The sequence below is a fragment of the Lagenorhynchus albirostris genome, chromosome 13, assembly GCF_949774975.1.
Source record: "Lagenorhynchus albirostris chromosome 13, mLagAlb1.1, whole genome shotgun sequence".
Classification (NCBI taxonomy): Eukaryota; Metazoa; Chordata; class Mammalia; order Artiodactyla; family Delphinidae; genus Lagenorhynchus; species Lagenorhynchus albirostris.
The window spans coordinates 42993080-43020622 of NC_083107.1; the positions used below are offsets into that span (position 1 = coordinate 42993080).

A 27543-nucleotide genomic window follows, 5' to 3' on the forward strand; every position below is an offset into this window, starting at 1 on the left:
CTTAGTCTAGGAAAATAGTTACCCCTATGTGTGTGTGTGTGTGTATGTGAGGGAGGTGGGGAGAGAAAAGAATTTTTGAAAGCAAACATTGTATGGTTTCATTGCACGGCAAGTTGCTAGTGATCTGGATGAGTGGAAACCATTTAGGAAAGGAACCCCATATATTGGCAGCATGTGGTCAAAGGACGTGGAAGAGTGAATAGATGTCTGTTAAATGAAGACATATGGGGCATTTTAAGGTCACTTACATGGAGCATCATTTTAAATGTATGAGTAACGCTTGGTACTGTGTTTTCACCCAGGTCTTTTCTTGCTTTACATGACCTTGACAGCTTTGAAGAGTTCTGCTCAGATATTTTGTAGAATGCTCTTTAATTTGGGTTTGTCTGATGTTTTCCCCATGATTAGAGTAGGGTTGTGGGTTTTGGGGACAAATATTAGAGATGAAATGTCCTCATCACATCATTTCTCGGGGTACATTATATCAGCATGACATTGCTGGTGATGTTTACCGTGATCAGTTGGTTAAGGTGGTGTCTGCCAATTTTCTCCATTATGAAGGTACTATTTTTCCCTTTGCATATTCTATTCTTTGGAAGCAAGTCACTAAGTCCAGTCCACACTCAAGGTGGGTGGGGTGGTGGTGGTGGTTAAGCTTTACCTCCTAGTAGAAGCTATACACATATATTATGTGGAATTTTTCTGTAAGGAGGATGTGTTCCTTCTCCCCCATTTATTTGTTATAATCTAATACTGTGTTATTTTGTTGCTCAAATGTTTCCAGCTTTGGCTCTCCCTCCCTCCCTCCACTTTCTATATTTTAGTGTATTGCTTTAATTTTCCACATTAGTATGTATTTTCTTCATGATTAGAAACATTGGTTATTTTCACTTTAATATTGAGAAAAAAAGGTATGACTTACTTTGATGTTCAATTCAATCAATTTCTGCTTCTCAACTACTTGGCAAGGCAGAGAGAGCAAAGAATACTTTCTTGCAGAAATTGGCATTTCAGTGAGTGTGAAAGGTAAGTAAAACGATAGCAATTGAAATGCACTTCAATAGTTTTCAAGGGTGTGAGTGTTTAGGTTCATTAAAAAGATTTTCAGGACAGAGGTTTCCATTTAGTCATTCAACAACACTGATTACACATCTTTGCGGTGGCACTGGGGAGACAAACATAAAAAGGGGAGGGCCATGAGTTAGGTGGCCAGACAATGGTGGGCGGGGGGAGGCACAGAGAGTTTACATAACGTCCCCAAGTCTACACAAGTGGGGATGAGCTGGGATTGGAACCCACTCTAGCTTTATTGCTTTAAATGCCACCCACACGAGGTGACTTTTGAAAAAGAAAGCGCTCCTCGCCCAGTACTAACTGGGTCTATCGCCACGTTCCCTTGCATTTTTCCCTTTTTGTTAGTATGTCTTTTAAGGACTTATAATTTCTCCCACATTTCCCCGTTTAACTTTCCCTTGAGTTGTACACATCGAGGCCGCTCACAGCCCCAGAGTAGCAGTAATCTACTTTCTAGAAAGCGAAGGGTTCTGCAGAAACGCGCTGCTGACACGCCACCCGGGTACACCCTGCGACTGTACCAGCGACGACAGGGCTGTTCCGAAATCGGACTTCTGAGTTCCGGGTAGAACCGCTTCCGGCGGCACCGGAAGCCCGCGGGGGACCATTTTTGAGACGGACTAGCCTATTGACAGTCCTCCCGGGTCCGGAAGGTGATCTTTACCCTGCGTCAGAATTCCGGCGCCCTGGACCCTACGTAGGAGCTAAGTGAGTGGGGTCTCTTAGCCGTGTCGTCCCGGGTGGCGTGTATTGTTTGGCCTAAAGTGTTAGCGGCACAGATGACAAGCATTGCGCATTCGGGAGGCTTTCCATTGTGCACTTAATCCATACGTGATTGTTACTTTCGGCATAACGAAAGCGCTATCCAACCAGAAGCGGCCGGCTGCTTGCTCTCCCCGCGCGCCGCGGCAGGTGTCCTCCACGCCCCGACCTCCCCTGTGCCCAAGGCTTTTTGGGCTCGGGTTCCAGGCGAAGCCACCCTAGATCCGACATTCTACCGTGACTTCTTTTTACCTTTCAGATAACTCCCAAGGCTTCTAGCTGTTTCATTCAGACGTTTTCACCAGCGCAACTACATTACTTCCAACATCCTTTATCAGGTTCCATGATAAGAATATATACTAGCGGCGAAAGAACACCGAATTGGGAGTCAGAAAGCCTGGTTTCTAGTCCTGACTGTCATTAACTAGCGGTATGACATTGGAGAAGGCTTTTTGACCTCTCTGGACTCCATTTTCCTTTTCTTTAAAATGAGGGGCTTGGAATAAGTAGCAAGTAAGGTTCCTTTCAGTTTTGGTATTTGGTTTATTGACCCCCAATGTGTTTTTCGAATCCCTGCGTCAGTGAAATAGTTGTGCTTTGGTTAATCTCCGTGTAGGACTTTTCCTCCCATTATATTAATCTGTGTCCTTGTTAAATCTGGTTTTAGAGTCATTAAAAAATTTTTTTTTTCCCTAAGGAATTCTGTGCTTCCTGAGCACCCTTTACTTCTTAGTTCAGGGAAATGTACCTAAATAAGATTCTTTAAATGTGCCATTCTTGAGGTGTTTAAGAATCATTATATTGGAACATTTTAAAGACAGTGGACCCCAAAGGAAGGGACTCTTGCTTATTAAACTTTGAATCAACAACCTCAGATGCAGTGCCTGGAAGATGGTGCTCATGGAATGTCTGCTGAGGAGAAAACTGGTACTTATGTTATTTTAGTTGCTCCTTCCCTTAAACACTGAAAAGCAAAGCTGTAGAAATGCAGTGTTGTGATCAGAAGAAATAGAAGACTCAAGGAGGAAAAGACTATACTACTGAGTTCTGAGCTACACTGTTGAGGTCTGTTGTGGTTTTCTCTCAGTAAACTCTTCTTTTGTCCCAAGAGTAATATTCAAAAGGCATTATTCAATAGGTATTTATTGGCATTATTCATTAGATATTTATTGGGTGCCTTCTTCCCACTCTAAAGCATCTTTTTTGGGGGTGGTTGGGAAGAGGGGAAAATGTTAGGGTTGAAAGACAGTTCCAAGTAGAGGGAGCATATGCAAAGTTTCAAAGATTAGAAGACGTTGGAGATTACAGGTGAGACAGAATAACAAAAATTTGGGAGATAGGAGTGAGGGAACTATAAGAGCGTAAGAGATGGAGTGAGAGATTAATAGAAGGCAGATAATGAGTCCTTATATAGCATGTTTTGAAGTTGTACATTAAACTAGTGATAATCTCCCCCCATCCTCCCAAAGAATGTTTGGCAAAGAGTTGATGAGTGCAAATTTGCATTTAAAAAAAATGACTATAGTTGTGATTTGGTTAGTTGATGTTTCAGGAGTGAAAAAAGAACCCTTATAAGTTTGTTATTGTATTTCAGTGTTATTATGGTAGGAACATTAACAATAGTTCTAGTTAATATCTAGAGAGTACTTAGTACGGAATTCCATCTCTCTGGACTGTGAGCTCTTTCAGGGCGAGAACCCAGTTTTACTCATTGTTGTAACTCTAGCACAGTGTTTTGTGTGTAGTAGATATCCAATTAATATTTACTAACTTGATTTCAATATTAACCAAAATAGTATTTGAAAACTTTTTTCCTAGGAGAAACATGAACCAGAAGATACTTAAGTTGGAGAACTTGCTACGATTTCACACTATTTGTAGGCAGCTGCACAGCCTGTATCAAAGAAGAATGTTGGCACAGTGGAGGCACGTGTTTTCATCTGCTTACCTGGTGTGGACAGCTCAGCTGTACCCCCAGCCCTGGCAGACACATGCGCTCATCAGGACCGCTTTATCTCAACATAGGCTTCTGGTGACAAAGAAGGTAGTTCTAGATTTCTCTGAGTTTCTCTGTTATTTGGTCTGAGATAAAAGTGCCTAGAGCCATGAGTAGAAATCCATTTTGAGTATTTTGTCATTTTTGAAATCTTTATGCCTTAATGCTACATTCCAGGCAATAAATCTTTGTGAGGAAGGGAGGTTCTAGTCAGTTGTTTAGTAATGTTGATTAATTTGCTTATTTATATCAGTGTATAACAGTGAATTAAGGAATCAGGATTTTAAATTTTAGTCTAAGGTTTAACAATTTATGGGAGTGTTGGTAGAAATAGGAGCCCTGACTGTGGTAGATATTCCAGAATCTCAAAGTTTTTTCTTCCTTCTTTATGTGTTCTGAATATTTAATAGGAAAAAAAATCGCAGAAATCTCAGTTATCTTCAACAAAATCTAAAAAGGAGGTGGAGGTATGGATTGGAATGACTGTTGAGGAGCTGGCCAGAGCAATGGAAAAAGACATAGGTGAGCCAGACAATTTTATAAGGAAAAATATGGAAACGTGGAATACCTGGTATTTTATTTGCAGTGAGATTAAGGCATTCAAGGATGAAAATTAGACTAGTGGTTTAAAAAGATGTTAAGTAATTCCAATATTTTTCACTTTAGATGACAAATCCTAATTAGTTTCTTGGCTCTTTGCCAAATCTAGTTCTCTAAGATTTTGCTTTTAATAAAAGTGGAAAAGATTTTTTTAATTTGAACTAACCTTTCTTGCTCAGAAATCTCGTGGGCTATTAGAATAAGTCCAAAGAATGCTTTTGGACTGAGGGACCGTATTTATACTCATTTACTTTCCTTTTGTTTCTCTATAATTCTCTAATTGCACTCATTTTGACAATTTCTGTAGTGTAGTGCCAGCAGAAAAATATTTGTAGTAATAACTACAACACTTTTTTTTCCTTAATAAATTTATTTATTTATTTTTGGCTGAGTCGGGTGTTTGTTGCTGCTCGTGGGCTTTCTCTAGTTGCAGCGAGCAGGGGCTGCTCTTCGTTGCGGTGCGCGGGCTTCTCATTGCGGTGGCTTCTCTTGTTGCGGAGCACGGGTGCTAGGCACACGGGCTTCAGTAGTTTTGGCACGCAGGCTCAGAAGTTGTGGCTTGCAGGCTCTAGAGCACAGGCTCAGTAGTTGTGGCGCATGGGCTTAGTTGCTCTGCGGCATGTGGGATCTTCCCGGACCAGGGATTGAACCCATGTCCCCGGCGGATTCTTATCCACTGCACCACCAGGGAAGTCCATAACTACAACTTTTCATAATACCATTTTTATTAGAAATGCAATAAAAATTGTAATTGGCCTGCTGTATCCAAGGGTTCTGCATCCGTGGATTCTACCAACCGTGAATCAGAAATATTAAAAAAAAGAAAAAAAAATCCAGAAAGTTCCAGAAAGCAAAACTTGAATTTGTCATGCATCAGCGACTGTTTCTATAACATTACATTGTATTAGTTATTGTAAGTAGTCTAAAGATGATTTAAAATATATGGGTGGATGTGTGTAGGTTATATGCAAATACTGTGCCATTTTATATAAGGGACTTATATATAAAGTCCATGTATTTTGGTATTCAGGGGATGTCCTGGAACCATGCCCCTGCAGATACTGAGGGACTACTGTATTTATTACCAATTTAGGATTGTTGGAACAAAATTTTCATTTCGTTTTCATTATAAACTGACATTAAAATTTAGTAAACAAGAAATAGCTTATTATTGTAGCAAAATAAAGTAACAAGTGAAGCAGACTTGGCAAAAAATTACTACTAACATATTTATTGAGCTGTTACTGTATACCAATACTTTATATGTATTAACTCATATAATTCTCACAATTCTCTAGAAGCAGGTATGATTATTATCCCCATTTATAGATTGAGAAACCAAGGCATAGAGAGGATAAATAATTGCCCAGGATTTCACAGCTACTATGTGGTGGAGCCAGGATTTTGAACCCAGGGAGTATGGCTCCAGAGCAGATGCTCTTATTCACAGACCAAATTTTCTCTCAGGAATTGTTATTTTGTAAATCACAGCAGAGCTAGAGTTTTAATGTGTATCCTGCCTGAAAGTGTTACCACTATTTGTGACAGTACATCCTCACAGAGAATAGAAAATTAGCACTCTATCTTGTGTTTTTTTAAACTTTGCATTGGATTATGTAATCATTTTATAACTAGAAAACTTTAAGAGAACAAATGGACATGGCCATGTCATTCAGAATTTTTCCAAGGAAAACTGTATTGATATGATTTTATAAATGATATTGATAACAGACTAGATTTTTAGAACTTTTTATTATTGGCATTTTTCATATATATATATATGAAAGCAGAAAGAATGGAATGATAAGCATAATGTTTACATGAGCCAGTGATAACAATTATTAATATATCATTTAATCTATGAGTACTTACATATTGCTAAATGATAATTCTTTTCTTTTAAACATTAACACACACACGCATAACCATAATTCCTTTGTATCACCAAATAAATAGAATAATTAAAATACAGGTTTAATCCTGTGGATCAGTGCTCTAAATCCAAAACTGATTTGCTATGATTTAAATAAAAGTTATCTATTTGAAACTTATTTAATATTATAATCATACCTTTTCTGAATTTAAGATAGTTTTCATATGGTGAATATTTTTAACTACTATATTAGCAATGTACATACATCCTAACCCCCCTGCCCCGGCTCAGTTAAAATAACTTGATGTGGGAATTCCCTGGCGGTCCAGTGGTCAGGACTCTGCGCTTTCACTGCCAGGGGTGTGGGTTCAATCCCTGGTGGGGGAACTAAGATCCTGCAAGCTGTGCAGTGCAGCCAAAAAAGAAGATTGATGTAATATTTCTGGTTAAAATGCTTTGGGTACTTTTCTACATGTAAATATTTAAGTCTTGGATAAAGATAAAATAATATGTTGATACTATATGCATTTAATGTAGAGGGAAAGAGATTATCCCTATGTATAAGCTACCTCTCAAAAGTTTAGGATAACATATTGGAAAACTATAGTTACTGGATTATTAAGGATTTTTAGCATTATTAGAAACAGAATTGAACTCATTATAATTTTTACGTTTAGAGTTTTATTGTTTTCTGAGAGCATATCCATATAGGAAATTTATGTTGTAGCATTCTTTTTTTAATTTAATTTTTATTTTATATTAGAGTATAATTGATCTACAATGCTGTGTTAGTTTCAGATGTACAGCATAGTGATTCAGTTATACATATACATATATCCATTCTTTTCCACATTCTTTTCCCATATAGGTTATTACAGAATATTGAGTAGTTTCCTGTGCTATACATTAGGTCCTTGTTGATTATCTATTTTATATATAGTAGTGTGTATATGTTAATCCCATACTCCTAATTTATTTATGTTTTATTATTATTTTTATTTTTTTAAGTTAATTTTTATTGAAGCATAGTTGCTTTATAATGCTGTGTTAGTTTCTACTGTACAGCAAAATGAATCAGCTATACATATACATTTATCCCCTCTTATTTGGATTTCCTTCCCATTTAGGGCACCACAGTGCCTTAAGTAGATTTCCCTGTGCTATAGAGTATGTTCTCATTAGTTGTCTATTTTATACATAGTATCAATAGTGCCATACTCCTAATTTAAAATGTGTTTTCTTGGGGAAAAATGTGGTAGGGAAATACACAAGAAAGCATTTCTTGGCATTATTATGGAGTAGGATCAGTGAGGTGCTGAGGCTGGCTTGTACCAGTTTGTGAGCCTATTGCTAAATTATAAGGAATTATGTGAGCTGGTGTAAACACAACCATTTAAAAAATTAAGTCATAAATGGAGGTAAATAAATACTCATTAATATTTTCACTTCTTAATTATTTTACTGCATTTTACTATTAATCTATGATCTTGAGGTTATTTACGTTTATTGTACCTATATGGTGGAAATACTATTTAATAGTGTGCTGCTTCACATCTCTTTTCATCTCTGTATTCAGTGACTTCATATTGGTGGCTTGAAGTCAGACATGGTGGGGGACAGCAGCCCCCAACCTTTTTGGCACCAGGGACTGGTTTTGTGGAAGACAATTTTTCCACTGACGGGGGGTGAGGTTGGGGGGATGATGGTTTCAGGATGATTCAAGCGCATTTATTGTGCACTTTGTTTCTATTATTATTACACTGTAATATATAATGAAATAATTATACAGCTCACCATAATGCAGAATCAGTGGGAGTCCTGAGCTTGTTTTCACTTGCCACTCACTGATAGGGTTTTGAATTGAGTCTGCAAGCAGTTGGTTTATTATGGTCTCTGTGTAGTCAAACCTCTCTGCTAATGATAATCTGTATTTGCAGCCTCTCCCCAGTGCTAGCATCACTGCCTCAGCTCCACCTCAGACCATCAGGCATCAGATTCTCATAAGGAGCCTGCAGCCTAGATCCCTTGCATGTGCAGTATACAATAGGGTTCGTGCTCCTATGAGAATCTAATGCCACCGCTCGTCTGACAGGAGGCGCAGCTCAGGTGGTAATGCAAGCATGGGGAGCGGCTGTAAATATAAATGAAGCTTTGCTCACTCCCCAGCCGCTCACTTCCTGCTGTGCGTCCTGGGTCCTAACAGGGTGTTGGGCACCCCTAGTGGCGGGTATTTGTACCATGGAAATTGGGAAGTGCTATAAATCAGGACTTTTTTTTAGGCGCCTCAGAGTAAACATTTACCAGCACACTACTGAATAGGAAGTTCTTTTAGTGTAATATTCTGCATGTTTGAAGATGCCTTTCTTTTATATCTGTCTCTCAAAATATATATTTATAGGGTGACTGAAAGTCTGGAAGCATAAAACTAGTTATTTCATTATCACCACTGATACTTTATTTATTACCCACAGGAAAATATGACTGGAATTAAAGCACATTAAATAAAATGAAAACAACAAGTAATTATTTTTCCTATGTTTTGCTACTTTTTGGGCATCCTAAATAGATACATAAATAGTGTGTACATGTATTCTGTGATACTGTATGTGTGTGTGTGCATATATTTATGTATATACATATGTAAATATAGTCAATCCTTATTATTTGGGGATTCTGAATTGGCGAATTCCCTAAAATGTATTTGTAGCCCCAAAATTGATACTTGAAATGCTTTTGTAGTCATTCCTGGACATGCACAGAGCGGTGAAAAATTTGAGTTGCCTGACCTGATCACGCATTACTAGCTGAGGTTCAAACAAGGCAACACTCTGCCTTTTCTCCTCTCATACTGTAAACAAGTGTCATTTTTGTGGTTTATTTAGTGCCATGTTTTTCTCATTTTTGTGCTTTTTTTTGGTGATTTCGCTGTTTAAAATGGCCCCTCAGCATGGTGCTGAAGTGCTGTTTAGTGTTACTAACTACAAGAAGGCTGTAATATGCCTTACAGAGAAAATACATGTGTTAGATAAGCTTTATTGAGGCATTAGTTATAGTATAGTGCTGTTGACTGTGAGTATAACGTTAATGAATCAACAACATATATTGAATAAGATGTCTTTAAACAAAAACACATAAAACAAGATATAGCTGATGAAAATGTTGTGACCAGAGGCTGAAGGAACGTAACCCTGTATTTCCCTTCAGAGCAATGATTCAGTATTTGCTAATTCACTGTTCCCAGTGAGTTTATAGAACATAATTACCTTGAATAATGAGAATCGACATGCAATTTAATGTTTTATTAATTGCTCAAGTAGTTCATAAGGTACATGGTAAATATTCAAATATTTATGAATATGCAGAAATATCAATTAATATAAATGTATCATATTTTTTTCCTTTTTTTTTGATGTGGACCATTTTTAAAGTCTTTATTGGATTTGTTACAATGTTGCTTCTGTTTTATGTTTTGGTTTTTTGGCCTCGAAGCATGTGGGATTTTAACTCCCCGACCAGGAATCGAACCCGCGCTCCCTGCATTGGTAGGCAAAGTATTAACCACTGGGCTGCGAGGGAACTCCCTGTATCATATTTTAAAGATTATTTTCTTTTCAACTTTTTTGTGATTCGTTAACATTAGAGAAACGGATAGCTTATATAGTTATTCCTCTCATTGAGTGTATTGTTTATATAGATGTTTATCAATAGAGGTCACTTTCTGGAACATTTAATTTGTGATCCTAAAAGGTTTTATCTTTTTTCACCCAGATTGTGTATATGAATCTTTATTGAACACTGCTGTTGACATAGATTCACTAGAAGCACACTCACATTTAGATGAAGTCTGGATCAAAGAAGTGATAAAGAAGTCAGGGATGAAGTTAAAATGGAGCAAATTAAAACAGGACAAAGTCAGAGAAAATAAAGATGCTGTAAAAAGGTAAAACTTAACTGTATAAATTGGGGGAAGGAGACCACATTGTTTTATTCACACTTTTTAATGGAAACATTTGCCATAAAATTCCTTTTGCAATTAAAATGATGTGTGAGTATAGGTTAAACTTTTCTTCAAAGTGCTTAAAGTATCAAAAAGTATATTATAAAACTCTAAGAGTTATTTTTCTTAGTTTGCTGAGTGTATATATTGATCCTGAATTTTAAAATTTTTTTCAGTTTTGCTCACTGTTATGAAGATGCCTACAGTAGGTGGGCAGTCATTATTATTTTATAAGTCATTGTATGTATAGAGAGGAAAATAGTTATGTCTAATCAAAGCTAAATGTTGGGTTTTATTGTTAATGGTAGTTCACAGAGATTACTGCAGATCAGTTCACTGGCTATAAAGTGTTTCTGATATTTAAGAAATGAAACTCCTTTGCTGTTAATTGTAGGCCCCAGGCAGATCCAGCTTTATTAATACCAAGGTCCCCAGTTGTTACTATAATGGGCCATGTTGATCATGGAAAAACGACGTTACTTGACAAACTGCGAAAAACTCAAGTGGCAGCAATGGAAGCTGGAGGCATCACTCAGCACATTGGTGCCTTTCTTGGTATGAACACAGATCACCTTACAATGTGCTTGGGAACCCCACATATTATTTTCTTAAAATAGTGTCACCGTATGAAATATATGAATTTAAAGTAAAAGAAAGGCTAAAGCCTAAAGCCATTGGTTTGATGAAATGTAGAGCTGGTGGTTAATAAAGGTTATTTTGTACAGTGTATAAGAAGAAAGTTATACCTTTTGTATTCTAGCTCATTCTTAGTTTGGTTTAATGAGCCTAAGACTCTTCAATGCTAGGTTGTCATAATGTTACCACTCATAATTGAGTAACAGCTGTCATTTGCTGAACGCCTAGCATGTGCCCAGCACTGTTCTGAGCACCTTATATGCTTTATCTTTTTTTATCTTCGCAACATAATGAGGTAGGTATTAGTATTCCTACATACATATAAGGAGGCTGAGGCTTGTTTAGGGTGAGTTACTTGCTCAAAGTACACAGCTAGTAAAGTGGTAAAGCCAGCATTTAAACCCAAGGCTGTTGAACTCAAATCCTGAGTTTCTAACTGTGTACTAAATTGCCTCTGTTGCTCAAGACAGTTGTGCAGCTGGTGTTTGCTAATGCAGGAGTGGCTGCCTAGACAACTATCAGTCTGGTTTTTTCTCCAGAATATATTCCAGTTGGTACATTTATGAAAATAGTTATATTCTAGAAATAGGTTGAGTTTTAGTTTGAAATTATTACATGAAAAGAAAACCCTAAAGGTCTCACTGGTATGTTATCACTTTTCATTGTGGAGTGATCCAAATGCATTGTTCTGATTAAGGTTAATGGAAAGAATAAAATTATTTTGAAGAATTATTGATTGTGTTGATAAGGTCATGTATATTCCTTTATATTAATGAAGTATATATTTGAGTGCTTAGAGTTCTTGGATTTCTGTTTCCACAGTTTCTCTGCCTTCTGGGGAAAAGATAACCTTTCTTGATACTCCAGGACATGCTGCTTTCTCAGCAATGAGAGCCAGAGGTGCTCAGGTCACTGACATTATCATATTGGTTGTAGCTGCAGATGATGGAGTGATGAAACAAACCATAGAATCCATTCAGCATGCCAAAGATGCTCAAGGTACTGTGTGGCTGACTTACATGTATCAGGAAGGAAGTTGCTTTCTTTTTTTTAAAGGATCTACTACAAAGTCGCTGTTTTTACATGTCGCTCATTTAATCTTCCTGGCAATCCCAGAATTATTATACCTGTTCTACAGGTAAGGTGCAAAGAAAGTTGAATTGTTTTCCCAAAGACATTAACTACTAAGAAGAGTATAGCAGGATTCAACTTGGGACTTGTGACCACAAGTATATTCCTTCCTCTACTGTTTACTTACTTGGCATGGTGTGACAATTTAACAGTCTCAAATGAATTTTTAAAAAACGTTTTAATGTTTAACAGCTATAAAAGGAAGCCTAGAATAATGAACCCCTATGTACCCATCACCTCAATTCATTAGGAGTTACAAAGTGGTGATATTCTAATTGTTATTCCTTATTCATTTATTATCTGGAATTCTTCTCTAAAAGAGACTTTTCCCTCATCTGCTTTAAATAAGTTCTTATTTGGTCAAAGGTATAAAATCGAAACTTTTGGAAAATACTTGGCTATATTCTCCCTTATTTCTCCATTTAAAAATTGTAATAATAGGGAATTCCCTGGCAGTCCAGTGGTTAGGACTGCACACTTTCACTGCCGAGGGCATGAGTTCAATCCCTGGTTGGGGAACTAAGATCTTGCAAGCCACGTGGTGTGGCCAAGAAAAAAAAATTGTAATAATAAACCCCACACACATACTTTGTACATTCATTCTTATTGTGATATGACCCTACACCCACTGAGAAAATACTGTTGTCTTGAGAAAATGTACCTGAAGGAATGCATCATATTCCCCTAGGTTTGTTGGCAAGAAAAAAAAGAAAGGATTGACAATCATTGATCTAGTCCAGTGTTTTTTTCATCTCACAACATGAAAACTAAGACCCAGAGGGTGGCAGGAACTTCCCCAGTTACAGTTAATTTGCAACATGCCTGCATTTGGAATCCGGTCTTCTAGCTTGTGTTCCTCTCTTTATTTTTTAATTCCTCAAAACTACCTTTGTGGAATGGGCTATGTTCTTAATGATCCTAGGGAATATAATAAAAATAAGAATGGTAAATCTGTCAGGGACCCTGTACCAAAGCAGTTGGTTGAGATATGATGAATTCCTTACATCATGCTTTCTGTACCTGTTCTCTTGGTGCCTGTTAAGTCCAGCTGATCGATATAGAATGTACTTTTTCATAATAATAGGCTGTGGATTGCATAGCTCTTTCGTGTCTATTTTCAATTTCTATTCCTTTGATACCTGAGAAAATTGCAGAGTTGGTGAAACTCAATCAGAGAACTATCTCCTAGAATTTTGTGTGAGTTCTCTAATGAAAGGGTATGTTTAGTAATGACAAGTAGATTATAAGATTATTTGGTTCATTCATTAAGTAAACATTTATTGAGAATCTACTTTGTGTCAGTCACTCAGCTAAGTGTGTATGAAGAAAGAGTTGCTGTAAATCCTAAAAGAAAGTTTACAATAATGGTACGTAGTTTCACCCCAGGGTGAGATGTTGGGTTTTAACAGGGAACTCCTGGAAAGAAGAGGCAAATGATCTAGTGGTATTAGAATTAGAATCTTCTCTTGATTTTTTTTTTCTGGAGATTATCTCTAGTGCAGTTGCTGATCTTGCTTTCAGATTTAAGGATAGTCCTTTCTCTACCCTAAGTACTGTTGTGTGTTTTGTTTTTGTTTTTTAATAATCATAATTGCATATTCTTAATACAGAATCTTATAATTGCAGTTTTGACATCTCTCATCTGGAATCCTTCATGTGTATAAAGCAGAGTAGGTGGGTGTAAAGTGGGTCTTTTTAGGTCTTTTGTTAGATAAATACATCCACTGGGTCAAGAGAAGGCCAGAAAACGTTGGCATCTTTCATTGTGAATACCTGGAGTTGAAGTGTCATCATATGCACTCTTCTTAACTCTGTCTCTTTCAGTTCCTATTGTCCTTGCCATAAACAAATGTGACAAAGCTGAGGCTGATCCTGAGAAAGTGAAAAAAGAACTGCTAGCTTATGATGTGGTATGTGAGGATTATGGAGGCGACGTTCAAGCAGTGCATGTTTCTGCACTCACGGTAAGTGCGGGCACCTCAGAGACAGTGTGTTCAGATGGGAGTGCTACACATCATGCACATAGTGCCTTATACCTAGAGAACATTTTGACATCCATAATTTCTGTTGTTGTTTAAAAATTCTCTGAGAACTAGGCGAAGCTGGTATCATTATCCTAGTTTAGCAGATTAGAAATTAGGCTCAGAAAGATTAGTCATCAATCCAGAGGGGTCAGGTTTACCTATTCTTTTCTTACTACAAGGTACTTAGAATGAGGAGAATAAGTGGTGAATGATGTGGGGATAGGATAATAGTAGGATAAAGACTTTTAAGCAGAAACGAAACTCAGTTGGTAATAAAAAGTGCTTGTTTTTAAAGTGAAAAGCTATAGAATAGGTCTTGGGGCATTTAAGAGAAATTTAAACAAATAAAACTTTTTACTAATACAGTGTTGAAATATTTGGGTTCAGTTTGTTATTGATTGACTCAGTGTTTCTGTGAACTAAATTGCTGTAAGTTTTATAATGTTATTTATGATGAATTCCATTTTCTTTTAAATTACCAATTATTCTCTTCTGGATAAAATACACCAAGGAAGCTCAGTACCTGCTTTGTGATAGCATTTTCCAATTCTCTTGTCCTATACAGGTTGCTGCTAAGTGAAAATTTCCTTTTTTGTCCATTCTTACCATATTCCATGGTTTACTCGTAATATGGACTTTTTTTCTTCTGATCATTCGATGAAGAAATTGTACTTTATTTGGCCACCTTCCTCCAATTAAGTCTCATTTTATCTTTACTTTTCCTAAATTTGTTACCTCCAAGATGATTAGAAGTTATGCCTCTGTTAATAGTAAAATTATGCCTCTTTTTCTCTGAAACTCATAAAATGCCACCTTACTTGTCTTCTTTCTACTATACCTTGATTGTTACTACGATGTGAAAACCAGATGGCAAGATTAGAACATTTGAAGACATGACCACCTTTTCTGCCCAGATATTAGATGAGTAGATAGATAGATGTAAAGCTGCTTAGACAAATTTGGAGGCATGGCAAAGATGAATCCTGAGAATGGAGGTAAGAGAGTGGCAGGGAAGTAAGATGAGGCCTTCTTTTCTGATGAAGAATAGAGGACTCTTCATGCAAAGAAACAACCCCAGCTCTACTTTTCAGAGCAGCATTTTGTAAATTGGAATAAATACTAGGAATAAGTAGATGGGTACGAAAAGTGTTTAGTTTGTTTTGTTACAGTTGTTTCTGTTGCTTTATATTGTAACAATTGTGAGCAAGCTCTTAGCTGACATGGAGAATGGAAAAATCCCTTGTCTATCAGTTCCAGTTCCATCACCCGTTAATCAGCTGCATGATCTTGGAGACTTAGAAAGCATAGTAGACATAGATCATTAAAGGTGAAAGAATCATCTAATCTAGCTCCTTCATTTTACAGTTGAGGAAAGGTGATCCAGGAGGTGAACTGATTTTCCAAGGTTGTACAGCTGGGTAGTTGCAGAGTATAGGTTATAGTTTGGGTCTAGTCAGTGCTTTTTCTCCTTATTTATTTAATAAGAGTAAGTAGTGTTTGATTTACTTATTTTACAGGATTCTTGAGTGGATCAGATGAAATCAGTGAAAGCTTGTTCAATTGGATAGAACTTCAATTGTAATGTAGCACTGTAAAGAAAGTGAGAGGAAGAAAACACAATTGTAGAGACAGGTGGAGGACAGAGGGTGAAAGGAGCATGTGTTTATAAAAGGGTATTAACAGGGCTTCCCTGGTGGCACAGTGGTTGAGAGTCCGCCTGCCGATGCAGGGGACGTGGGTTCGTGCCCCGGTCCGGGAAGATCCCACATGCCGCGGAGCGGCTAGGCCCGTGAGCCATGGCCGCTGGGCCTGTGCGTACTCCGCAACGGGAGAGGCCACAACAGTGAGAGGCCCGTGTACCGCAAAAAAAAAGGGTATTAACGGACTCTAGTAGATATTCTTAAAAATATATAGATAGATAGATAAATGGATAATATATATATTATGTATATATAATATCTATCTATATATGTATAGCCACTGTTCGTTGCAAGATCAGTCCCTGGGTCAGATTTTCTTGCTTATCTCTTCTTCCCTCCCTCCCTTCCTCCCTCCCTTCTTTCCTCCTGTCAAATAGGGTAATTCATGTTTTGGGTTTTTTTTTAAACATCTTTATTAGAGTATAATTGCTTTACAATGGTGTGTTACATTCTGCTTTATAACAAAGTGAATCAGCTATACATATATCCCCATATCTCCTCCCTCTTGCATCTCCCTCCCACCCTCCCTATCCCAGCCCTCTAGGTGGTCACAAAGCACTGAGCTGATCTCCCTGTACTATGCAGCAGCTTCCCACTAGCTATCAGTTTTACATTTGGTAGTGTATATAAGTCCATGCCACTCTTACTTTGTCCCAGCTTACCCTTCCCCCTCCCCGTATCCTCAAGTCCGTTTTCTACGTATGCATCTTTATTCCTGTCCCGCCCCTAGGTTCTTCATAACCATTTTTTCTTTCTTTTTTTAGATTCCATATATATGTGTTAGCATACGGTATTTGTTTTTCTCTTTCTGACTTACTTCACTCTGTATGACAGACTCTAGGTCCATCCACCTCACTACAAATAACTCAGTTTCGTTTCTTTTTATGGCTGAGTAATATTCCATTGTGTAACTGTGCCACATCTTCATCTGTTCATCTGTCTGTGGACACTTAGGTTGCTTCCATGTCCTGGCTATTGTAAATACAGCTGCAGTGAACATTGTGGGACATGACTCTTTGAACAATGGTTTTCTCAGGGTATATGCCCAGTAGTGGGACTGCTGGGTCATATGGTAGTTCTACATTTAGTTTTTTAAGGAACCTCCATACTGTTCTCCATAGTGGCTGTATCAATTTACATTCCCACCAACAGTGCAAGAGGGTTCCCTTTTCTCCACATCCTCTCCAGCATTTATTCTTGTACATTTTTTGATGATGGCAATTCTGACCGGTGTGAGGTGATACCTCATTGTAGTTTTGACTTGTGTTTCTCTAATGATTAATGATGTTGAGCATTCTTTCATGTGTTTGTTGGCAATATGTATATCTTCTTGGAGAAATGTCTATTTAGGTCTTCTGCCCATTTTTGGATTGGGTTGTTTGTTTATTTGATACTGAGCTGCATGAACTGCTTGTAAATTTTGGAGATTAATCCTTTGTCAGTTCCTTCATTTGCAAATATTTTCTCCCATTCTGAGGGTTGTCTTTTCATCTTGTTTATGGTTTCCCTAGCTGTGCAAAAGCTTTTAAGTTTCATTAAGTCCCATTTGTTTATTTTTGTTTTTATTTCCATTTCTCTAGGAGGTGAGTCAAAAAGGATCTTGCTATGATTTATGTCATAGAGTGTTCTGCCTATGTTTTCCTCTAAGGGTTGTATAGTGTCTGGCATTACATTTAGGTCTTTAATCCATTTAGAGTTTATTTTTGTGTATGGTGTTAGGGAGTGTTCTAATTTCATTCTTTTACAGGTAGCTGTCCAGTTTTCCCAGTACTACTTATTGAAGAGGCTGTCTTTTCTCCATTGTATATTCTTGCCTCCTTTATCAAAGATAGGGTGACCATTTGTGCGTGGGTTTATCTCTGGGCTTTCTATCCTGTTCCATTGATCGGTATTTATGTTTTTGTGCCAATGCCATACTGTCTTGATTACTGTAGCTTTGTAGTATAGTCTGAAGTCTGGGAGCCTGATACCTCCAGCTCCATTTTTCTTTCTCAAGATTGCTTTGGCTATTCGGGGTCTTTTGTGTTTCCATACAAATTGTGAAATTTTTTGTTGTAGTTCTATGAAAAATGCCATTGGTAGTTTGATAGGGATTGCATTGAATCTGTAGGTTGCTTTGGGTAGTAGAGTCATTTTCACAATGTTGATTCTTCCAATCCAAGAACATGGTATATCTCTCCATCTGTTTGTATCATCTTTAATTTCTTTCATCAGTGTCTTATAGTTTTCTGCATACAGGTTTTTTATCTCCTTAAGTAGGCTTATTCCTAGCTATTTTATTCTTTTTGTTTCAGTGGTAAATGGTAGTGTTTCCTTAATTTTTCTTTCAGATTTTTCATCATTAGTGTATAGGAACTCAAGAATTTTCTGTGCATTAATTTTGTATCCTGCTACTTTACCAAATTCATTGATTACCTCTAGTAGTTTTCTGGTAGCATCTGTAGGATTTTCTATGTATAGTATCATGTCATCTGCAAACAGTGACAGCTTTACTTCTTCTTTTCCGATTTGGATTTCTTTTATTTCTTTTTCTTCTCCTATTGCTGTGACTAAAACTTCCAAAACTATGTTGAATAATGGCAGTGAGACTGGGCAGCCTTGTCTTGTTCCTGATCTTAGTGGAAATGCTTTCAGTTTTTCACCATTGAGGATGATTTTGGCTGTGGGTTTGTCATATATGGCCTTTGTTATGTTGAGGAAAGTTCCCTCTATGCCTACCCTCTGGAAGGTTTTTATCTTAAATGGGTGTTGAATTTTGTCAAAAGCTTTGTCTGCATCTATTGAGTTGATCATATGGTTTTTCTTCTTCAGTTTGTTAATATGGTGTAACACATTGATTGATTTGCGTATATTGAAGAATCCTTGCATTCCTGGGATAAACCCCACTTGATCATGGTGTATGATCCTTTTAATGTGCTGTTGGATTCTGTTTGCTAGTATTTTGTTGAGGATTTTTGCATCTATGTTCATCAGTGATATTGGCCTGTAGTTTTCTTTCTTTGTAACATCTTTGTCTGGTTTTGGTATCAGGGTGATGGCCTTGTAGAATGATTTTGGGAGTGTTCCTCCCTCTGCTATATTTTGGAAGAGTTTGAGAAGGATAGGAGTTAGTTCATCTCTAAATGTTTGATAGAATTCGCCTGTGAAGCCATATGATCCTGAGCTTTTGTTTCTTGGAAGATTTTTAATCACAGCCTCAATTTCAGTGCTTTTGATTGGTCTGTTTATATTTTCTATTTCTTCCCGTTTCAGTCTTGGAAAGTTGCGCATTTCTAAGAATTTGTCCATTTCTTCCAGGTTGTCCATTTTATTGGCATATAGTTGCTTATAGTAATCTCTCATGATCCTTTGTATTTCTGCAGTGTTAGTTCTTTCTTCTGCTTTTTCATTTCTAATTCTATTGATTTGAGTCTTTTTTTTTTGGCGGTACACGGGCCTCTCACTCTTGTGGCCTCTCCTGTTGCGGAGCACAGGCTCCAGATGTGCGGCTCAGCGGCCATGGCTCACAGGCCCAGCTGCTCCATGGCATGTGGGATCTTAGCGGACTGGTGCACGAACCCGTGTCCCCTGCATCAGCAGGCGGACTCTCAACCACTGCGCCACCAGGGAAGCCCTCTCCTTTTTTTTCTTGATGAGGTGGCTAATGGTTTATCAATTTTGTTTATCTTCTCAAAAAACCAGCTTTTAGTTTTATTGATCTTTGCTATTTTTTCCTTCATTTCGTTTTCATTTATTTCTGATCTTTATGGTTTCTTTCCTTCTGCTAACTTTGGGGTTTTTTTGTTCTTCTTTCTCTAGTTTCTTTAGGTGTAAGGTTAGGTTGTTTATTTGAGATGTTTCTTGTGTCTTGAGGTAAGATTGTATTGCTATAAACTTCCCTCTTAGAACTGCTTTGCTGCATCCCATAGGTTTTGGTTTGTCGTGTTTTCATTGTCATTTGTTTCTAGGTATTTTTTTATTTCCTCTTTGATTTCTTCAGTGATATCTTGGTTATTAAGTAGTGTATCGTTTAGCCTCCATGTGTCTGTATGTTTTACAGATTTTTTTCCTGTAATCGATATCTAGTCTCGTAGTATTGTGTAATTCATGTTTTTAATGCTTAAAGAGAAAAGTGTAACTGTCGAGAATTATTTGGCTTTCTGATCCTGGTATTTACATTTACAGATATTAGTTATTAATGTATATTAACAGGTTTTTTGTTATTAAAGGGCAATAACATGATGGCTTTGGCAGAGGCAACAATTGCTCTTGCAGAAATGTTAGACTTGAAAGCAGACCCTACTGGTCCAGTTGAAGGAACAGTAATAGAATCTTTCACAGACAAAGGAAGAGGGTAGGTCTGTTAAAATGGTTGCTTTCTAATAATTTTCATTGTTTTTGTGACTTGATTATATAACAGTATCTTATGTTTATTGCACATTATTGTTAGTCCCTGAACAATATTTTCAAAGCATTTGTTTTAAAAAATATGGATTTCCCTGGCAGTCCAGTGGTTAAGACTCCACGCTTCCACTGCAGGGGACACGGGTTCGACGCCTGGTTGGGGAAGTTCTGCATGCCACTGCGGTGCAGCCAAAAAATGTATATTTTTTTTAAATAAAAATAAGAAGTATTTTATTGCACTGGCACACAGAACACAAACGTGCAGTTATCAGTAGATCTTAGCAAATATGTGTATACATTTAGTAGTCATATTTAGGTGACTTAGTAGTTCAATTTGCTTGGTATCTTTTTTTCTCCCCACTGACTTAACTGAATTGCTAAAGCCTTATAGACTAACATAACTTGGAATAAAATGGCAATTGTTGCATTTTAGGGTTTCTAAATTCTTTATGTTCTTACCCATTAATATATAGTAAGATTGTTGGAATAGTGTTCTCTTCTTTAATTTCCCTCCCTATTAGCAAAAGAGGTCTTTTCACTGCTTAACAAATTATAGAAAGGAGATTAGGATTCTGTCAGAACACTTAGCTGTCTGCACCCTTCACTACCATAACCTTACAAGAAATGTTTTTTGTTTTCTTTTTTCTTTAATTGTAAAAATTGCATAATATTAAATTTACCATCTTAACCATTTTGAAACGTACAGTTTAGTAGTATTAAGTATATTCATATTGTTGTGCAACAGATCTCTAGAACTTTTTCATCTTGCAAAACAAACTCTGTACCCATGAAGCACTAATTTCCCCGCCCTCCTCCACCCAGCCTTTGGCAGCTATCTTTCAGTAGTTGTTTCCATGATTTTGACTACTTTAGATACTTCATATGAGTGGAATCATGTAATATTGTCCTTTTTGACTGGCTTATTTCATTTAGCATATGTTCGTCCAGGAGGTTCATCCGTATTCTAGCATGTGACAGGATTTTCTTTTTTTAAGGTTTTATAATATTCCATTATACATATATACTGCATGTTCTTTATCCATTCTTCCATTGATGGACATTTAGCTTGTAATTTTGAAGAAATGTCTTTATAGTATGAAAAACTGTTTTGAGAAGTTGAGAAGTGGTGGAATTAACCCTGTGTGTTCAAATTATATATTTTTAATCTCATAAAGATATCTTTACTGAGAAAGTGCCATTACATCATGATTATGGCATTAAGAGTATATACTTTTATTTTCATATTAGTCCTGTTGCTACAGCTATAATTCAAAGAGGAACTTTGAGAAAAGGCTCCATTCTGGTTGCTGGAAAGAGTTGGGCAAAAGTACGCTTAATGTTTGATGAAAATGACAAAGTAATCAATGAGGCCTGTCCCAGCATGCCAGTGGGAATTATAGGCTGGAGAGACTTCCCTTCTGCAGGAGATGAAATTCTTGAAGTAGAATCTGAGGTATATCAAGCTTAATTCCTCTACAGTAGATATGATATAATGATTTAAAATATCAATCTATAATGTTATACCAAATAAGTAATAAATAATTCAGTACTATAACGGGCTGTGAGGGGGGGCTAGTGATGTCATTTTAGAGTTTGGCTGTAAAATTTGGCTTTTAAAATTTGAGATAAGATTTTTAAATAATTTCAAATTTACACAAAGCCTCCATATAAAAGTTTTGTAAGTTTCTTAAAACTTTAAAATTAGTGGTTTCATATATGAGCTAGGCTAATTTCATAGTGGAGGAAAAAACCAGCAGTTACTGGTTTCTATTTAGTTAAATAATTCCCTTTTTTTTTTTTCCCCCTATAAAGCCAAGGGCACGTGAAGTTGTTCACTGGAGGAAGTATGAGCAAGAACAGGAGAAAAATAAAGAGGATCTGGAATTAATAGAAGAAAAACGAAAGGAACACCAAGAAGCACATCGGAAAGCCCGCGAGAAGTATGGCACTTTGCACTGGAAGGCGAGGTCATTTATAAAGTACAAAATAAAAAAACAGCAGCAACCCTTAAAGCCAAAAGAAAAAGCAGGAGGAGATTCAAATGTACTTCCTATAATTATTAAAGGTGACTTTTAAAAGATTTTACTTTACATCTCATTTTAGGAATATATGTATTTCGTCATTCTCACAATTAATTTGGGCCATTAAATTTAAGCCAAAATGATTTCAGTATTTTGGGGGGGATTTTTAAAAAATTGAGATATACTTGACATGTAACATTATATTAGTTTCATAATGATTCAGTATTTGCATATATGGTGAAATGATCACCATAATAAGTCTAGTTAACATCTGTCACCATCCTTAGTTATAAAATTTTTTTTTCTTGTGATGAGCATTTTTAATATCTACTCTCTTAGCAACTTTCAAATATGCAGTGCAGTGTTATTAACTATAGTCACCGTGCTGCATATTATATTCCCATGACATATTTACTTTATAACTGGAAGTTTGTACCTTTTGACCCTCTTCACCCTTTTTGCCCACCCCCTCACTGGGGGAGATTTCCTTAGTAAACATTTATCTAGTGGATTTTGTTGTAAATGTACATTTGGTTCTTTATACTTTATTCAGTTAAGTAGATATTTATAATGCTAAACCTAAAGAAAAGTGGATTTTGTGGTAAATGCTATTCCTATTATTGCTTTAAATAGATTATTGTCATTTTTGTGTCTGTTAATTTCTAACTCCTATCACCAATAATTTTAAACTTTTGCTGCATTTAGGTGATGTTGACGGTTCCGTAGAGGCCATTTTGAACATTATGGATACCTATGATGCTTCACATGAGTGTGAACTAGAGTTAGTACATTCTGGTGTGGGTGATATTAGTGAAAATGATGTTAACCTTGCTGAAACATTTCATGGTGAGGATTCCATTTCCTGTTTGTTTAACTGTGTTCCCTAGAGCATACTCTGAACCATTTGCTTCTGTCTTTTCTTGCTGGGCTAGTCACACCTGACATTTTACCCCCATCGGTATCCCCCTTCCTGTTGCAGTTCAGTCTCAGCTAGTGATTGAGGGCAAATGGGATGTGCAGTATTGCAGCCACAGCTCCACTGTGGCTGTCATTGTTGTACTGAAACTTTGGGGAACTATTTCAAGCCCCAGTAGTATTTCTTGAATGTACCATTACTGCCTCCTCACCACTTCCAGGTTCCCCCCCAACCCAGGCTTGGTTCTCTCTCTCTTTCATTTAGACTTTTTGAATGCTCTTTAATCTGCAATCAGCCTACTCAGTACTTTCCTTCATCTTTTACTTTTGGTTGCCTATTTTTGTTTACTTATAATTTTACAAATTATATTTTTCTTAAATCAAAAGCTCTTTTTAGCTTTATATGCCTTGAAGACAAGGGGACTGTTTGTGAGTCAAACTTACGATACATGGAAAGGGGACTCATGACTGCATGACTGTCGCTTTAACTAGGTTTAACATCTAGGCAAAGCACCAGTGTTATTGAGTGATTAATGAATCATTTAGGAAGGGGGTACTTCATGACCTAACTTGATTAGAATTAGATGTTACCTCTACTACTGAAAAGATGTTTTCAATAATGTTGGTTATTTCAAAGTATTTTATGGGCACTGACTTTTCTATTAATGCAGATAGTATGATGCATTGAATGATTTCTTAATGATAATAAGACTTTCAAGGTGGTTCTGTTTTTCTCCTGATTAAGCCATTTGCATAAATTTTTTTTCACACCCCCAACGTATTTGCAGTTAAATACATTATTTGTTCTTTGGTAAAATGGTCAGCTCCATGGAACTTCATTTCTTAAACAACTCTTGAACTTTACCAATTAAGTAACTACAGTTGACACTTGAACAACACGGGTTTGAACTGCGGATCCACTTATACGTGGATTTTTTCAATAGTAAATATTACAGTGTACTACAAGATCCGAGGTTGGTTAACTCCTCGGATGTGGAGGAACCGCAATTATATGGAGGGCCAACCATAAATTATGCTCGGATTTTCAACTACACGGAGGATTGGTGCCCCTAACACCTGTGTTGCTCAAGGGTCATCTGTATTTTTTGAATATCTTTTGGCCAGCTGAATATCTAAAAGCAAACAACAAAAGTTGTAGACTATAAGATTATAATTAATAACAGAATTGTTATTAAAATAATGTAGTATTTCAGTTCTAATCATTTTTTTCTTATTTCTCTGGTATGAAAGCTTCGTTTAGCATATTGCCTTGCACATAATGGTCATTTAAAATAATGTTCCTTAAATGATTGGATTTAAAAATCATAAAGAAATCTTCCTTGTTTAATAAGCCACAGTAGAATTTATAAAATCCTTTCATTAATTTAAAAAATTAACTAGTTTTCATGAGAAAAAATTAAAGAATTTACCTCTCCTACTCACTTTTAATTTACATAGAAGCAAAAAATTTAGATTTGAGTTTTTGCTTGGAAGACAAACTGTTTAATGCAATATTTGTGCTACTTTATTGTATTTATGCTTTCCAGGTGTTATATACGGCTTCAATGTGAATGCAGGCAATGTTATCCAGCAGTCGGCTGCAAAAAAAGGAGTAAAAATTAAACTTCACAAAATCATTTACCGTCTTATTGAAGATTTGCAGGAGGAACTGAGCAGTAGATTGCCCTGCATTGTGGAAGAGCACACACTAGGTGAGTGTTCACTGAATGTTTAAACATTCGTATCTAACCTGCTGTAAATAACACTTGAAAGCAAAGTTTAAGGGAAATGTATTTTGCTGTTTAAATATGTTCACTGTTCCAACACATATCCTGTGTTCTAGAAAAAAATGACTACTATAGATAAAGGTTCAGTGTAACTTCGTATGAATTATAAACACCTGCCCTCTGCAAGGTGTTGTGCTTTTGGCTGTGAGGATACAAAGGCAAATAAGGCAGTAAGAACTTGCCCTCTAGTTAGACATAAACCACTAATTGTAATACAGAGTAGACTGGGATGGGAGGCATAAACATTATTAACAGTGTTGTGGAAGGAGCCATTGATTTTGTCCAGCAGCTGGCAAAGAAATCCACCATGAGAAGAAAATTTACATTTAAATATTAAACATTTAAAAATATTTTTTTCTAACATATCCCTTGGCCAGTTTAACGGCTAAATTTATTTCAGATGGACTGAATCAGTTTATCTCTTCTCTTTCCTCCCCACATCCGGATATTTTTGGCTAACTTTTAATTTTGATGATAGTTTTATATTTCCAGAAAAATTACTGGAGAAGTATAAGCAACTCCCTCCCACTTCACCAGTTGTTTACATTTTGCCCCATTTGTTTTAGTCCTCCCCCTTCAAACACACACACACACACACACACACACATTTTTTTTCTGGGCCATTTGATAGTAAATTTGAGATATTGTGTTCATTTGCCTGTAAATATTTGCATTTCCTAAACACAAGGATGTTCTCGTATAAAACTGCAGAACAAGTATCAAACTCAGGAAATTGAACATTAATACTCTTATCTAAGTCAACAAGTATCAAACTCAGGAAATTGAACGTTAATACTCTTATCTAAGTCACAGTCCATGTTCCAATTTTGTTCATTGTCCCTATATAATGTACTTTATAAATATATATTTTTCCCTCAGTCCAGGATCACAGATTAGGTTCTTCAGTCTTTTGACCGTGACATTTTTGACGTGTATATAGGCCAGTGGTTTTGTTGAATGTACTTTAATTTGGATTTGTCTGTTTCCTCATGATGAGACTCAGTATTTGCATTTTTGGTCCACAGTACAGATTTATTTTAGGCTTTTCTGACCTACTTAACATGATCACACAGAGATTTGTATGTTCTTGTGCTAAGAGCAATTTGGAAAACTGAGTCATATGAGGGTTTCCAGGGGTAAGTGAGAGCACCAAATAACACTAATTCTAGAAAACTGGTACATTATAGTGTGTGGTACCGTGTCATTATTGGAATTTGTTTTAAATTTCAGTCAGTAAAAAAAAATTAAGCTGACTCACAGAATTAGTACTCTTAAGTGTATATAAATTACCCATGGTGAGATTAAAAATAAATCAGGCAACAAGGGATGGTCCATTCAAGAAAATATATTGAGGGACAACTGAAAATCAGGTTTTCATGGAGCAGACAGGAATTATACTAATCTTATCAACTGATAGCATCTTCTATTGCATTTTATTCATCCAAAAAAGTGAACATTTCATTTATTTTTCATTCTTTTGGTAAGCACATGTAGTTTTGTTGATTTTCTTTTCCAAGAATACCCAAGGATTTTCATGTTTTTATTTCTAATATTGGCCAGGAAAGTAAAGTTGGTTGAGTTAGAGAAAATTAGGACTTTCTTGCACGAGTTTGTAATTTTTCTCACACCTTTAACTGTTACTCTGCCTAATGTCAGAAATTATGTATTTCTCAGAATTTTTGTTTTCTGTATACTTAATGTTCTCTTCTTCCTAAAGGTGAGGCTTCTATACTAGCTACCTTCTCTATAACAGAAGGGAAGAAAAAAGTTCCTGTGGCCGGCTGCAGAGTCCAAAAGGGACAGTTAGAAAAACAAAAAAAATTTAAATTAATACGTAATGGACATGTTATTTGGAAGGGTAAGCAACATAAAACTCTTTCTATAATATCATATCCAGTCACCAAAACCTGATGATCCTGGGTAACTGAAATCTTTCACTCCCATAATCCTAGTTCAGGCCACTTCTTGCTAACTCATATCTGGCCTCCAGTCCTAATGACTCTCCCAGGATTGTTAGTCCCCAAATCTTTCTAAGGTTCTAAAAATTGGCCCCAAACTACCTTTCCAGCCATGTCTCTCCTACACTTGGATCCACATCATTGTATTTTCATCCTTTCTTAACAAGCTTGTGCCTGCATCGTCTTCATCCTGGTGTAACTCATTCAAGTCCTGAGTATAACCCCCATCCCCTGTAAAGTGTTAACCTTTGAAAAGGGAGACAGTACTTTTCGCTACAAATCACATCTTGTTTATAGCAAACTTCATTTTTCTTTGGTTTCCCTGGTATTTCGTCCATCTTTTAACATGACAGGACTGTAAAATCTAAGAATTTCAGTGTAATTTTTTCCTTTTAACACCAGACTACAACTGCACTTGTTGGGTACTTATTTGAGTTATATGAACCATAAGTTTTTTTCTTTTTTAAGGCTCATTAATCTCACTGAAACACCATAAAGATGATATTTCAGTCATCAAAACTGGAATGGATTGTGGTCTTAGTTTGGATGAAGAAAAGATAGAATTTAAAGTGGGAGATGATATTGTCTGTTATGAAGAAAAGGAAGTTCTAGCCAAGACTTCTTGGGATCCAGGATTTTAAAATTGTATTAAAAATGTAAATAATTAAATGTTTTGCTTTATTACA

General features: G+C 36.5%; 1 protein-coding gene across 7 annotated transcripts; it reads left to right on the plus strand.

Moving 5' to 3' along the window:
* The first annotated feature begins 1716 nt into the window (after positions 1-1716).
* On the plus strand, positions 1717-27543 carry MTIF2 (mitochondrial translational initiation factor 2). Of its 7 annotated transcripts, none has more exons than XM_060168773.1 (15): positions 1762-1782; positions 2096-2345; positions 3655-3880; positions 4243-4354; positions 10074-10245; positions 10697-10857; positions 11761-11937; positions 13894-14033; positions 20002-20126; positions 21425-21629; positions 21989-22241; positions 22903-23043; positions 24660-24824; positions 26617-26757; positions 27326-27543. In XM_060168773.1, exons 3-15 carry the CDS (start codon positions 3662-3664, stop codon positions 27496-27498), a joined length of 2184 nt encoding a protein of 727 aa, XP_060024756.1. In that variant the 5' UTR covers positions 1762-1782; positions 2096-2345; positions 3655-3661; the 3' UTR covers positions 27499-27543. The 7 variants fall into 7 exon arrangements, with proteins under 7 accessions (XP_060024761.1, XP_060024759.1, XP_060024760.1 ...); XM_060168774.1 differs by having other exon boundaries at positions 2096-2266; XM_060168776.1 differs by lacking the exon at positions 2096-2345 and having other exon boundaries at positions 1747-1782.